Raw genomic sequence first — 12,643 nt, 5'->3', positions numbered from 1 at the left:
CTTCTGGTGAAAAATTTTGTCAGGAGAATGTTAAAGAGCTCTCGAAACAGTCCTGATCTTCCTAGCGAAGATTGCAATAGGCATCATAAATACATCGAAATTCTTTAGCACTCTGTTTTATCCAGGAGTCTCGTTCCGTTCCCCATCTGAGAAGGGTCTTTCTATTCCTTAGCAGTGAAAGGACCCCATCTGTCCTTCCTGGTTTTCCGTTAAACTGAGCTGGTTTCAAGTTTCAGCTCCTCCTTGAATTCCAGCCTGCTGAGACTTCCCTCTAGAATCATCCAAAATGGAGCCTCTTACAGCTTACCCTTTAAGATGTTCGGGGCCGAAAGCAAAGGTATTTGCAGTTTTACTGTCTATGGTTCTATGCACAGTAATGTTATTTCTTCTACAACTAAAATTCCTAAAACCTAAAATCAACAGCTTTTATGCCTTTGAAGTGAAAGATGCAAAAGGAAGAACGGTTTCTCTGGAAAAGTTTAAAGGCAAAGTAAGTTGTATTTTCTGTTTTTTGTTGTTTTTTTTTTTCCTACTGCCTGTTGATTTCTCTGTTTACTTTAATGGAATCAATTTTTCATTGACAAAGGGTCATAAGTTATAATTTAGTTTTCAAAGTAATGTAATTAGTATATCACTCTGACCATCAGAGTTCTCATTGTGTATATATACAGAACTTCTAATTGATAAGCTGATTATCCTGTTTTCAGAGGCATGCTAAATTAACACTGTAAGTTGTTTAGGAAATTTTTATAATTAGTAATGTGAATATGGAGACATTAAAAAATACTACCTCCATAAACTAGCAACATTAAAAAGCACTCTTATCAATGATCATATTTTCTTTTATCTTAAACGGTTGTACTTGATGCTTTTTTAATGGTAGTGATTTTTCAGAGTCTTAACTCATGCATCCAGGTTATGATTTTCAACAAAATTGGGTATGTCTAAAAATATAAAATAACCATCAGCTTCAAAATGGTTTAGGATTTTAACTACTTGCAGAATATTTTTTTTAAATCTTTTTATTTGCTTCACTTTCCGGTTGGATTTTTTTCTTTTTCCGGGAGGTTTCACTAGTTGTAAACGTGGCTAGTGACTGCCAACTCACAGACAGAAATTACTTAGCACTGCAGGAACTGCACAAAGAGTTTGGACCATTCCACTTCAGCGTCTTGGCTTTTCCGTGCAATCAGTTTGGAGAATCGGAGCCCCGCCCCAGCAAGGAAGTTGTATCTTTTGCAAGAAATAACTACGGCGTGACATTCCCCATCTTCCACAAGATTAAGATTCTAGGATCTGAAGCAGAACCTGCATTCAGATTTCTTGTTGGTAAATATCTACTTTGCCTCATCAAGTTAATGTTTTCAATTGCTTTTCATTTTTAAAACAAATGTACCAGGACCGTACTTTTTCTATTTCATGTGAAATGCTTTAAGTGGGAAAGTTTGGTAAAACCATCAGAAAGCCAGAATCTCATCCCTGGTGACTTTCTAGAAGTTATGCTTCTCTGAAATCAGTGTTTTAACTTCTTGAAAGGCAAAATAAGTCGACTCCGGTGTATTCTTTTCCTTATGATCACTTTCCTGAAGAATTTACCTGAAATGTGGTCATGGCTATCTTCACAAAAATACCTTAATTCCTCTCTTATTTAACTGGCACTTGGGGAAATGTCCCTCCCCATTACCAACGCTATCCATGTCTCATGAATATTGCTGGGCATTATTAGACATATCTTGGTGATTAATTTTAAGTTCCCTTGTCTGAGATATTGTCTTCATGGATGAATAATATCTCTGTTTTTGCTAAAATTCAAAACAGAATATAAGAATTTTTTTTTTTTTTGAGGATAGTGTTACGTTGTCTCTAAAATTAGGCTAGCTACAGAAATCTGTTTAAAGATTTTCCTGGGTCAGTTAGCATAATAGTAGTAAAGTATAGTGACTAGGGAAGTAGGTTTTAGCCGCAACCTACCTGGATTCAAGTCCCTGCTCTGTTAGTTTTACTGTGTGGCTTCAGGTACATGACTTAACTTCTCTGTGCCTTCTTCCTCACTTGTAAAATAAGATTATCAATATAAAATAATTTGGAGGATTAAGTGTGTTAATAGACGTAAAGTATTTATATGTTTCTTACACTGTGCCTAACACTATTCTAAAGAGCATTCAGGGACGCCTGGGTGGCTCAGTAGGCTAAGCATCCAACTTCAGCTCAGGTTCTGTGCTGACAGCTGAGAGCCTGGAGCCTACTTTGGATTCTGTGTCTCCCTCTCTCTCTGCCCCTGTCCCCTTCATGCTCTGTATCTCTCAAAAATGAATAAAGATTTAAAAAAAATTTTTAAATCATAACAGATAAAAAACAAAGGACATTCAGTTAATGTCCTCTCACCTGACTTATGTCCTCTCATCTGACTCATCTGACAGATGATACCCTCAGTCCCTATTCTCACTGCAGATAATTTGAGTTTTGATAAAACAGTGACCTCAGTCAGGCAATCAAGCTTCCAGTCTAGTAAGCCACTTAATGATGTTCTACAAAATTTAAGTGTGAAATCAGAATCTTTTTAAAACACTAAATTTCTGGGGAAAATCAACATAATGTTCCCCCTACCCTTGTGTAATCAAAAAAGTAAGTGATTTAAGGTTTCAATGAAGTTAGATGAAGCTCCAGAGATGAAGACTATGAGATCACAGCCAAATGGAAATGAGTTTTTTAAAACTAGCCAAAATTGACAGTAACTGATCATGTGATCACAGTGCACATGTGTGCAGGTGTCACTAAACAGGGCATCTGGGCGGGGAGGCAAATGCGGGCTGAAGCTCAGCCACAGCAAGGCATGTGCTGGGGGACTCTACCGGCCTGGAAGAGTGCCTTTTCCTAACTCACGCAAAGATGTTTACATCAGGTAGACAGAGCTCTGCCCTGGAGGGCATTATCTTTAGAGACACATTTTCCATTATAGAAAAGAGCAATTTTGCAAAATGATGTTAAGATGGCTTTTATGTAATAATAGGATGCTCACACGGAGTCCTTGATGTTTGCTCTAGTCAAAAATATTTTTCTCTAATAATGACATAAATTGAAATGCTTGGCACAGTACTCCAAGTAAAACACATATAAGTAATCAGGCTACTTTTTATTTTTATTTCTTAATTTTAACCTATGCTCCCTCACTGCTTCTTTCTCCCAGCCCAAAGCAAAGCATTCCACACCTTCAAAACTCTAGACAGTGTGTTCCTTCTATCAATTTCATCGCTATTTCTGAAAGAATAGTTAATACTTACAATTTCTGCCTCCCCGTCTCAATTACCTTCTTAGATGACTGTGTCTGGCTTCTTGCTCCATGAATCTCTTGAACCTAGCAAGTACCAGTGACTGCCACTCTGGGCCCTTCTCTTTCTTCTTTTCAGGTTCCTCTTTTCCATCCACCCTTAACTGTGCTGATTCTCAGGATTGTGCCACGGCCCACTGGAGCTCTTCTTATTCTATCCCCTTTCCCTGACTGAGCCCTCTCTCCTAAGCCCCAAAGCCTTATATTCACCTGCCTCCTCTGACAGAATGTCCCACATACACCTGAATCCCCTCCTGTAAAAAAATGAATTTGTCATCTTCCTCCTAAAATCTGCTTGGAGTAGGAAGTAGGAGTGGGAAGTATAGGAGTAGAAGGTCTAGATATCAGGGCTGGCTCTACCGCTCATTAGCCACAAGACCTCGAGTCTAAGACTCCATTTTTCTCATCTGCAAAATGGGGTTAATGATAATACCCATTTCACAGGGTTGCTGTAAAGATTCAACAAAAGGATCCATTTAAAGCAATGAGCATACATTCCTGGGCACATAGTAGACACTAGATACATTTTTAAGTAGTTGTTTATATTTTTTTCACATGTTAGTCAATAATGAACATCAATTCTGGATAATGTAAATGGAAAAAACATTACATTTCTTACATACATTAAGATGGTTCAAAAGGACCACATAATTTCTCAATATGATTTAATACTGTATGTTAACTAACTAGAATTAAAATAAAAACTTACAAAAAAATAATGTGGTTTAGAATTCCTTTCTGTTTTCCTCTACATAATATGTAACAATACTAAAAACATAGGTATATTTAATATGTAAAGAATTCCGTACAGGCCATTACCAAGGACCATAGAGTATCATTCTATCTTTAAAAATGTTAAGAAACTGAAAGTTGTGAGCTAGTGACAAGGTAAATTTTTTGTTGCTGTTTTTTTTAGTTTTCTTAATGTGTATTATTTTTGAGACAGACAGAGAGAGAGAGAGAGAAACACAGAACATGAGCAGGGGAGGGGCAGAGAGAGGGAGTTTGAAGCCGGCTCCAGGCTCTGAGCTCTCAACACAAAGCCTGATGTGTGGCTCGAACTCACGAACTGTGAGCTCATGACCTGAGCTGAAGTCAGACACTTAGCTGACTGAGCCACCCAGACGCCCCAACTTTTTTGTTATTTTATTTAGATCAAGAAATCCAGAATAAACCACTTTGTTTCATGATTCCGGACCAGTAGAATCATCAGTGAAGTCACCAAATGTACAGAAATATGGTTACTTGAAGCTTGAGTTTTGCCTTGTTTGGGTGTTTTATTTTTTTGTTTTGTTTTGCTTTTGACATTATGATAATCTTAGAACTTGATTCTTAAGTTATCACTTACATAGATACTAATAGAAATGAAAATCTTGATAAAAAATAAAATTATGCTTATGAAAATATATTCTGGTACTTTAGATTCTTCAAAGAAAGAACCAAGGTGGAATTTTTGGAAGTATCTGGTCAACCCTGAGGGTCAAGTTGTGAAAACCTGGAGGCCAGAGGAACCCATTGAAGTCATCAGACCTGAGATAGCAGCTCTGATTAGACAAATGATCATAAAAAAGAAAGAGGACCTATGAAAATGCCAGTGAGTCATTCAAATGCAGTAGTCGGAATATAGAAATGTCAAGGGGAGGGGGGTTTTGGTCTCATTTTAAATACTCTGACAATTAAATACAGCACTGATGGATTTTTCATTTGTTTGTTTTTATGATACCTTGCCAGTGGGTGGTAATGAATAATGCCCCCAGGACAGAGATGTTACCGAAAACAAAAATAAAGAGTATCTAAAGAATCAAAATGAAATATACTAAGTATTTCATCAGATCACACTAAATAATTCAAAATACAGTCATCAATGTGCTTCAATATCCTGTTGTTCGACTTGACATTTTTCAGGATTGTACTTAATGGAAATGCCAATCCACTAGACCTCTGTTTGAATTCAAGACACTGTGTGTTACTGAATTTTCTGGATTAACTAACTGTAAATGGCTATTTTTATGTAATAAAATAAAAAATAAACACTGAAAAAATGTTAAATATATAGAGAGATTCAAATCCTTATGTACTTTTGTTTCAGGCACAGGAATTTTGTTTCTTTAGTTGTTTTTTTTCTGGTTTTTTTTTTTAAGTACAGGTTCATAGTATGTTTTACTGTATCTGCCCAAATAGTCATTTATAAATGACATTATCCTAACATTTGAAAAACCTTCATCATTGTCAATATTTCTCTATTATTTTCAGGAAGAAACTCAAATTTTATAAATAGAATATTATTTGCTGAGTAAAAATCCAAAGAGTAAGAAAAAGGCTATGAGTATATGATTATTTAGCTCAATTCTTTATATATTAATACTGGTTGCTAATTTATTCAGATTAGATTAACATTTTGGAAAGAATTCAGTGCTGCATCGTTCTGATGGCTAAAATAATAAGAATCAACTCTAAATAGTCAAAGGTCTGAAGGTAAAAAAGGGAGGGACTAATTACACCAGTCTTAAGCATCAGCAATCACTAAACCTTTTGACAGAGTCACAACATGCTCTTTCTCCTTTTTCATAACCTTTATATTCTGTCCATCTTCTCATTATTGGCTGATAAAGCAACTTGCCAAGTTGATGAAGGCTAATTATTGCCCCACTAAATATATATTCATTTCATGAAATGAATAGGAAGACTAGGGCTAAAGAAAAAAAAAAAAGTAAAAAGGCAGTTATGTAAAATTTGGCCAAGAAGGAAGACCCAATCTAAATAGCTGTGAGCTGGCCCCCATATACTGTCCTGATTAATGAAAGTAAAGATTTTTTTTTATGGTGAAGTCAGTAATGCCACCTCAGCATATAGTTCTTTGCAAGTGTTTAAAGTCCTTGGAGAAACCAAAAATATTTCCTGGAACACCTTCTGCTTCAAAGCATATATCCAGCCACACAGCTCTGATTGTATTTAGTAAGATATTTGGGGGCTGGGGGGAGGCACAGTTTCTCTTAGAGGTCCAGAAGATTCACAAGGATAGCCTCAAGAATGCCAGGTTAGTGTGTCAGCAAACCTGCTTGTACCCCTCACCAGCTGTATGATGTTGGGCAAATCACACGACTACTTTCAGATTTCCTCACCCATAAACTTAGGGAGGTCAGACTGAACAAAGAGCCCTTTCCAACCTTCCAAGTCAATGATCGTGCTTGACAAGGTGTCTTACGTGATCAGGACTGGAATCAGTAATCTGAATTATTTTTGAAGAAATAAAAGCCACCTAACAAGCCTATGTGTCCTTTGCAATTTTGCCCCAAGAACATAGAAGCAGTTTGAATTCTGAGCCTCTAAGCAAAATTTTCTTAAGGGCAAATTTTCCAAGTATTGTTCTCAGAGCATTCTTGCCATACACCCCATTTACAAGTGCCACAAGACTGCTGCTGTGTTGGGGAATGACCAGGACTGTCCCAGTGAATGCAGTTCAGATGTCCATCCTGCCCAAAGTCACTAGTTCTCTCCAAAGCCATATAAAGGGGGTTTTCACTTACATATCTCCAATCCTCCGTGTTTATTCAACCTATAGTCAGTGCTTGGTTCTCTCCCTTTCCCCTTTGGGTATGCAGGGAAGGCAGGTGGGGATTTGAAAGTGTGGCAAGTAGGTGTCCATCCAGGGTTCTGTAACAATTAGCCTCTGTGTACTAAAGAGGGTGTGAAGCCATTTGCTGATGTACTGCTCAACCCATAACTCCAGTGTCTTATATGAATTCCGCCAGGTACATATACGTAAAGAGAAAAAATTGCATCTTTCTTGAATTGAGCCTCTCTTCCCTGTCTCGGCATCAAAGAGCCTTGGACATAGACTGCTACTGTCTAAATTGAACAGTATAACAGAAAAATAGCTGGCATCATGTAAAAAGGTACTCGTGGACAAAAGGACAAAATCACATTCATTTCATTGTGGTCAGTAGTTCGTTGGCTTGAAGTTTGTTTTGGTGTATTTGGAAGGTGGAAAGGAGTACTTCCTTCTAACTCCTGATCTGCATCTCGTAGCAGACATAGCCGTGGTGCTGGGAGATTGGAATAAATAGGAATTTGCCTGAAATATACCATGAAACTCATACTTCATTTTCAAAAATGCTTAATAATTAGTATAATCTTAATAATGTATATATGTGCCTATATATAATTCCTAGCGATTGTAGTATATATAGCCTGCACACAGTGGTGGCTGGGAAGTAACAACCACCTCTCTGGAGGAGGGGTTCCAGTTTGCAGCATTTGCCAATTTCCATGGTATAAATGCTCCCACATGGCCAACTTCCATCTACCAATGCTTTAATAACTGGCATGCCAGATTTCTGAAAATTTAACTCTCAGTTCGCACAAACCACTTTACGTTGGATCCAGAACACAAAAACTTTTAAAAATCAGACTTGATTAGGTTACATAAGGATCTCCAAAGGGCTCAATCTAGAGCAAAAACATGTATTATTTATTTTTATAAATATACTGTTTTGGTAGCTTATGTGAAAATGTGGAACTACAGTCCCTGAAATATGAAAAGCTGCTAACAATATGCTATATAATCACAGTAAAATCTAATGATTTCACTGGATTGTCTGCAGGTAGTCTCAGGTAGGAAAATACTACTGTGAAAAAAAAAATTGTAGACAAAGCCTAAGGAGAAAAACGAAACCTGTATTTCTCTATATTTTCAACATATTAACTCTCTTTCAAGACTACCTTGCAGAAGCTAAGAAGTCTTGGTTGGTCCCTGTACAAAACATTACATTCATTCATAGTGTTTCTTTGAGAAAAAAAAGGATGTTTGGGCGTGGCTATAATGTGAACACTTTATCCATGTGTATTCCTCACCTTGATTTCATCTTTCCCACGGAATAATAAAATTCTAGTAACTGTCACGCCTAAACATACCACACTCCTCCCCACTCTTCCTTCCTCTCGCTGAACTGGTAAGGCCATACCTTGCAGAGTGAAGCATTCTCTTTTTGGAGGAAAGGAATAGAGTGGCTTTGATGTCCCAGTTGTGGGTCCCTGTCTTTCCCTCTGACTCCTATGGAGACATTCTTCATTTGAATATATATATTCATTCTCCTCCTTACCCACTGATCTCCTTAATTCATCTTTCATACATTCCATTCTCTCTCTCTTTCTCATCATCTCCTGAATATGGAAGTGAAGAACAGCTTTAAATATGTATTGTTTATTGAGTATAAATGTTTGCATTTTATGTCTCATTCTTTAGTGTAAAAAAATTAAAACACAAAGGCCAAGCCTTCTAAATTAAGTAGGTTTTATTTTTATCAACAAGTCAATGGCTTTCCATAAAAAATAACATGTTGAAATTTAGCCTTGTAAGAAAATTGATGAAAACAGTATTACACGGGAGGGATCCTTAAACACACACAGAAAAATGCTGAAAATGAAATGGGCAACAATGAAAAGAGGATATGAAAGTAGCAAAATGCATAAAGAATCAAATTATAGGTATAAATCTCCCATGGTTGAAATGTTTAAACTTAAATAAGAATAAAAATTGTTAAATCAGTAATTTGTAATTCACTACAGTGGACTGTAATATATTTCTCACATCTCACTTAGAATATAACTAACTGACCAGACCACCTAAAGTCAGCTTCACGAACTTGCTGCAAATGCCCACATGAGGACACTGATGTCACTGTTTATCTGGGACCCAGCAAGATCCTGAACACTGTTGCATGGGTCAAAATGGCCTCTACAGGAATCAGAAAATATTTAAAAGCATATGGTACAGTTAGTTCTTCCCACTTCACAAGCTAAATATCATGCTCAAATATTTTATGAGTCTGTGACTTGACAGAAAATGAAGTGAAAAATTCAGGCAAATCCTGCAAACAATTCAACCACATCCCCCAACCACACCCCAAAATTTCCACTTTTCTTGATATTTCAAGTGAAAATGTTTGAGTTGATTGATTCATCTTCAAAGTTACCTCTCAATTCTCTCTTCAGCTGGTACATACACATGGTTACAGAGACCTGCTCTAATGGCATATTAAGAAGCTGATTATCTAGAAAGAATACTATAGACTTAGTTGAAAACTGGGGGAAAGAGTTTAGGCTTTCCATTTCAAATTGTCATTGTATTCTAAATTTTATATTAAAAATAAATATTAAAAAACATAATTTCACAAATACTTTTATACTGTGTACCCAGGACTCCAAAAATATTACCTGGAAAAAAATTTTAAGAATTAATTATATTGGGGGCACCTGGGTGGCTCAGTCAGTTGAGCATCCGACTTCAGCTCAGGTCATAATCTCACAGTTTGTGGGTTTGAGCCCCATGTCAAGCTCCGTACTGACGGCTCAGAGCCTAGAGACTGCTTCGGATTCTGTGTCTCCCTCCGTCTCTGTCCCTCCCACACTTGCATTCTGTCTCTCTCTCAAAAATAAATAAATATTTAAAAATTAAAAAAAAATTAATTGTATTGATTTCTTCACCATTTGTAACACTGTCTATGGTGTTATAATTGAGTGACTGAAGAGCAATTACAAGTATTATGGTTACCAGTGCCCTGGTTCATAGCAAAAAGTATACATATGCACCAAACACACACACTAATCACAGAATCAATGATACGCTGATGTTCATTGTATATGCAATAAGATAGCAGTTGCATGTTAGCTGATGCCATTCACATCTTCAACCAGCTAACAATACACTGCCAACCCATCACACACAGGAAACCAGTGCAGCTTGTTAGCAAGAAGAATTTATCCAGAAGCAAGTGGCAGGGTAGTTGTGGCTGCCACATTGACCCAAAGCAGCCAGCTAACAATACACTGCCTACCTGACTCAGGTCACTGCTGCTTTTCATGGCCCATGAAGTCACGGAAGCTACTGTATGCAATATGAAACACAGTAGCCGAACTGTAATCTTAATAGTCACAGGAAAGAAAACTCATAAATAAAACTTGTTACTCCAAAATTATTATAAAAAAAGAAAAATACTGTTTTTAAATCTCAGCAAAAATTTAAATATATATATATATTTTTTAAATGTTTATTTATTTCTGAGACAGAGAGAGACAGAACATGAGCAGGGGAGGGGCAGAGAGAGAGGGAGACACAGAATCCGAAGCAGGCTCCAGGCTGAGCTTGTCAGCACAGAGCCCGACGCGGGGCTCGAACTCACGGACCGTGAAATCATGACCTGATCCGAAGTCAGTCGCTCAACCGACTGAGCCACCCAGGCGCCCCAATCTCAGCAAAAATTTAAAAAGACAAACTTTCAGAATACTTGCACTTAGCTGTTCCACAGTAAATGCTTGGATATCAAAATACGGTTTTGCAGTACAAGTGAATTAACAAAGTTATACTTAACTGTAGCTTTTCCAATTATTTCTCTTTACTGAGAAATATTTTCTCTTTACTGACCAAAAGACCAATTGTCTGTATTAGGCAGGAAAATATTTAGGAGTCATGGAAGTGCATAATTTTGGTGTAAAAGAAAACTGTAGCTATTTTGGAAGGAAAAAAATCACTATTAAAGTATTTAGGGACTTAAGTTGTCATTATTTTGTCCCCCATTATAAATAACATTAGCCATTGCATTCTGAAAGGGCTGTTATGTGTTTGATTTACTGTGTCACCACTTAAATATTGCAAGATTTTTAAAAGACTAAGAAAAATCTGTAAAAATGTTAATGGGTTTGAAACTAGAATCTATGAGGAAAGTTTAAAGGAATAAGAACAATTTCGTGTAGAGAGAAGTAAGGTGAATGGTGATTATGAGAGATTTAAAGCATATGAGGGATGTTTATGTAGTAAAAATAAGAAAAACTCATTTATATTTGTTTTATTCTTACACTGATTAAGAGAGAAGCTACAGGCCTTGGCTTCAGACTTTGAAGGAGAAAAAGTAATACATCGGATCAATTTTAACGTGAGGATCGCCCTTGGATTAGGCCACTTCTCCCGATTATCCACAAGATGGCACCATTTCCATTTCTTTGGGGGGCAAGCTTTTAAATGCAACAGAGGAAAGAACAATTCGCAACTGTTAAAATGAAATAGTAACAGCCAGCTAGCAATGCGCTGCCTACATCCAAGCTTCATCCTTTTCTGTTGAGCCAAAAACTAGAAAGCCCCATGGATATACAAACAATTCCTCTTGTCAGGGATCTTCAGTGTCTTATAGAAATGTGGGGGGGAGGGTGTATAATTAGACTCTGCAGTTAGTGATATTTTAGGAGACTGATTTTTTAAATTTTCATATTCTTAGACCAGGCCGTACTTCCAACAAGTACCTTCTTTAGGAAAAATTAGTTTGTTCAAAATCAGAATTAAGAGAACCACAGTAAGCACTAGACACTTACCTTGGGAGAACCTTGACTTCTCTTTTGCTTCATGTCTTTGGCGAGCACCCGCATGACGTTCTCCTTGGAAAATATATATAACATATGGAGAGAAAAATCATAATGTTAGGCGCGGAATGTTTCTAGATCCTCAGCTTGTCCAACCCCATTTACTCATTTTCTCTACCAGCCAGGCACCTCTAGAACACAACTAAATTACACATCGCAAAATGAAGGATCAGGGTTTAGAGTCTGTCCTACCTGTTGGTCCTCAGCGGGCAGAGTCCCCTTCAGGGAGTCGGGGCTGGGAAACAAAAGGACGTTACTCACCCACAGCATCTCTTCTTCCGTCCGGACCCTCCGCGGGGCGGTGCGCTCCAGTTTCCACTCCATCTCAGGAGGATTTTCCCCTGCCGGGTGTTCGGCCTCGCCTCGATCGGCTCTGGTTTTCCCCCGGTCTAAGCCAGCCTTGACGCCTAATCGTCAAACCTCTACTCTCATCCCCCAGGACCATCATTTTTCGCTCTTAACCTCCATTTCCCCCATTCCTCCCACGGCTCCCAGAGAGTATTCCCCAGGGGACTGTTTAAAAAGCTGGCGGGGCGGCAGCGGGAGCGGGAATCCCCCTCTCCCGCTTCTCATTGGCCAGCGCTTTGGTGACGTCAGAGGTCGGGAGGGATTCCCCCCGGCGCGCCCCTCGGCCCGCCTCCACCTTCCAGCCCAGCCTCGCAGCCGCTTGCTCTTTGTCCGCGGAGGCGCGCACTGGAGCGCCAAGCTTTGCCGCGAGCCTTGGCGGGCCTGAGCTGGGCCCGGCGCCGAGGGCTGTCACGCCAGCAGGAGATGAGGGGGTTGGCGGGCGAAGAAGCGGGTTCTGTGAGTTCACGTTCTTTCCATTTGCCGGGGCGGGGGGGGGGGGGGGGGGTGGGGGGGGGGGGGTGTTTTTAAAAACGGGAATTTTGAAAAGTTGTAATT

At 38.5% G+C, this 12,643-nt stretch overlaps 2 protein-coding genes across 5 annotated transcripts in view; one reads left to right on the top strand and one right to left on the bottom strand.

Moving 5' to 3' along the window:
* Nucleotides 1-12,541, bottom strand: part of CDC20B (cell division cycle 20B) — a 49,192-nt gene extending 36,651 nt beyond the window's left edge. For both annotated transcript variants that reach the window (XM_040453322.1, XM_040453328.1), the window contains exons 1-2: nucleotides 12,002-12,541; nucleotides 11,693-11,755 (exon numbers count right to left, since the gene is read on the bottom strand). In XM_040453322.1, coding sequence (XP_040309256.1) covers nucleotides 11,693-11,755; nucleotides 12,002-12,064 — 126 coding nt within the window. In that variant the 5' untranslated portion in view covers nucleotides 12,065-12,541. The remainder of the gene's footprint in view (nucleotides 1-11,692; nucleotides 11,756-12,001) is intronic.
* On the top strand, nucleotides 35-5,381 carry GPX8 (glutathione peroxidase 8 (putative)). 3 transcript variants are annotated; one of them, XM_040453291.1, is made up of 3 exons: nucleotides 108-490; nucleotides 1,068-1,329; nucleotides 4,751-5,381. In XM_040453291.1, the coding sequence occupies exons 1-3, from the start codon at nucleotides 287-289 to the stop codon at nucleotides 4,912-4,914; spliced, it is 630 nt and encodes a 209-aa protein (XP_040309225.1). In that variant the 5' UTR covers nucleotides 108-286; the 3' UTR covers nucleotides 4,915-5,381. The 3 variants fall into 3 exon arrangements, with proteins under 3 accessions (XP_040309235.1, XP_040309225.1, XP_040309227.1); XM_040453293.1 differs by having other exon boundaries at nucleotides 344-490; nucleotides 1,065-1,329; XM_040453301.1 differs by lacking the exon at nucleotides 1,068-1,329 and having other exon boundaries at nucleotides 35-490; nucleotides 4,751-4,819.
* Nucleotides 12,542-12,643: the final 102 nt, after the last annotated feature.

This window comes from Herpailurus yagouaroundi, unplaced genomic scaffold (genome assembly GCF_014898765.1).
Source record: "Herpailurus yagouaroundi ecotype Mexico unplaced genomic scaffold, PumYag 29, whole genome shotgun sequence".
Lineage (NCBI taxonomy): Eukaryota > Metazoa > Chordata > Mammalia > Carnivora > Felidae > Herpailurus > Herpailurus yagouaroundi.
Note: the sequence above shows the minus strand (reverse complement) of the source record. Positions and strands in the feature narration are given on the sequence as shown.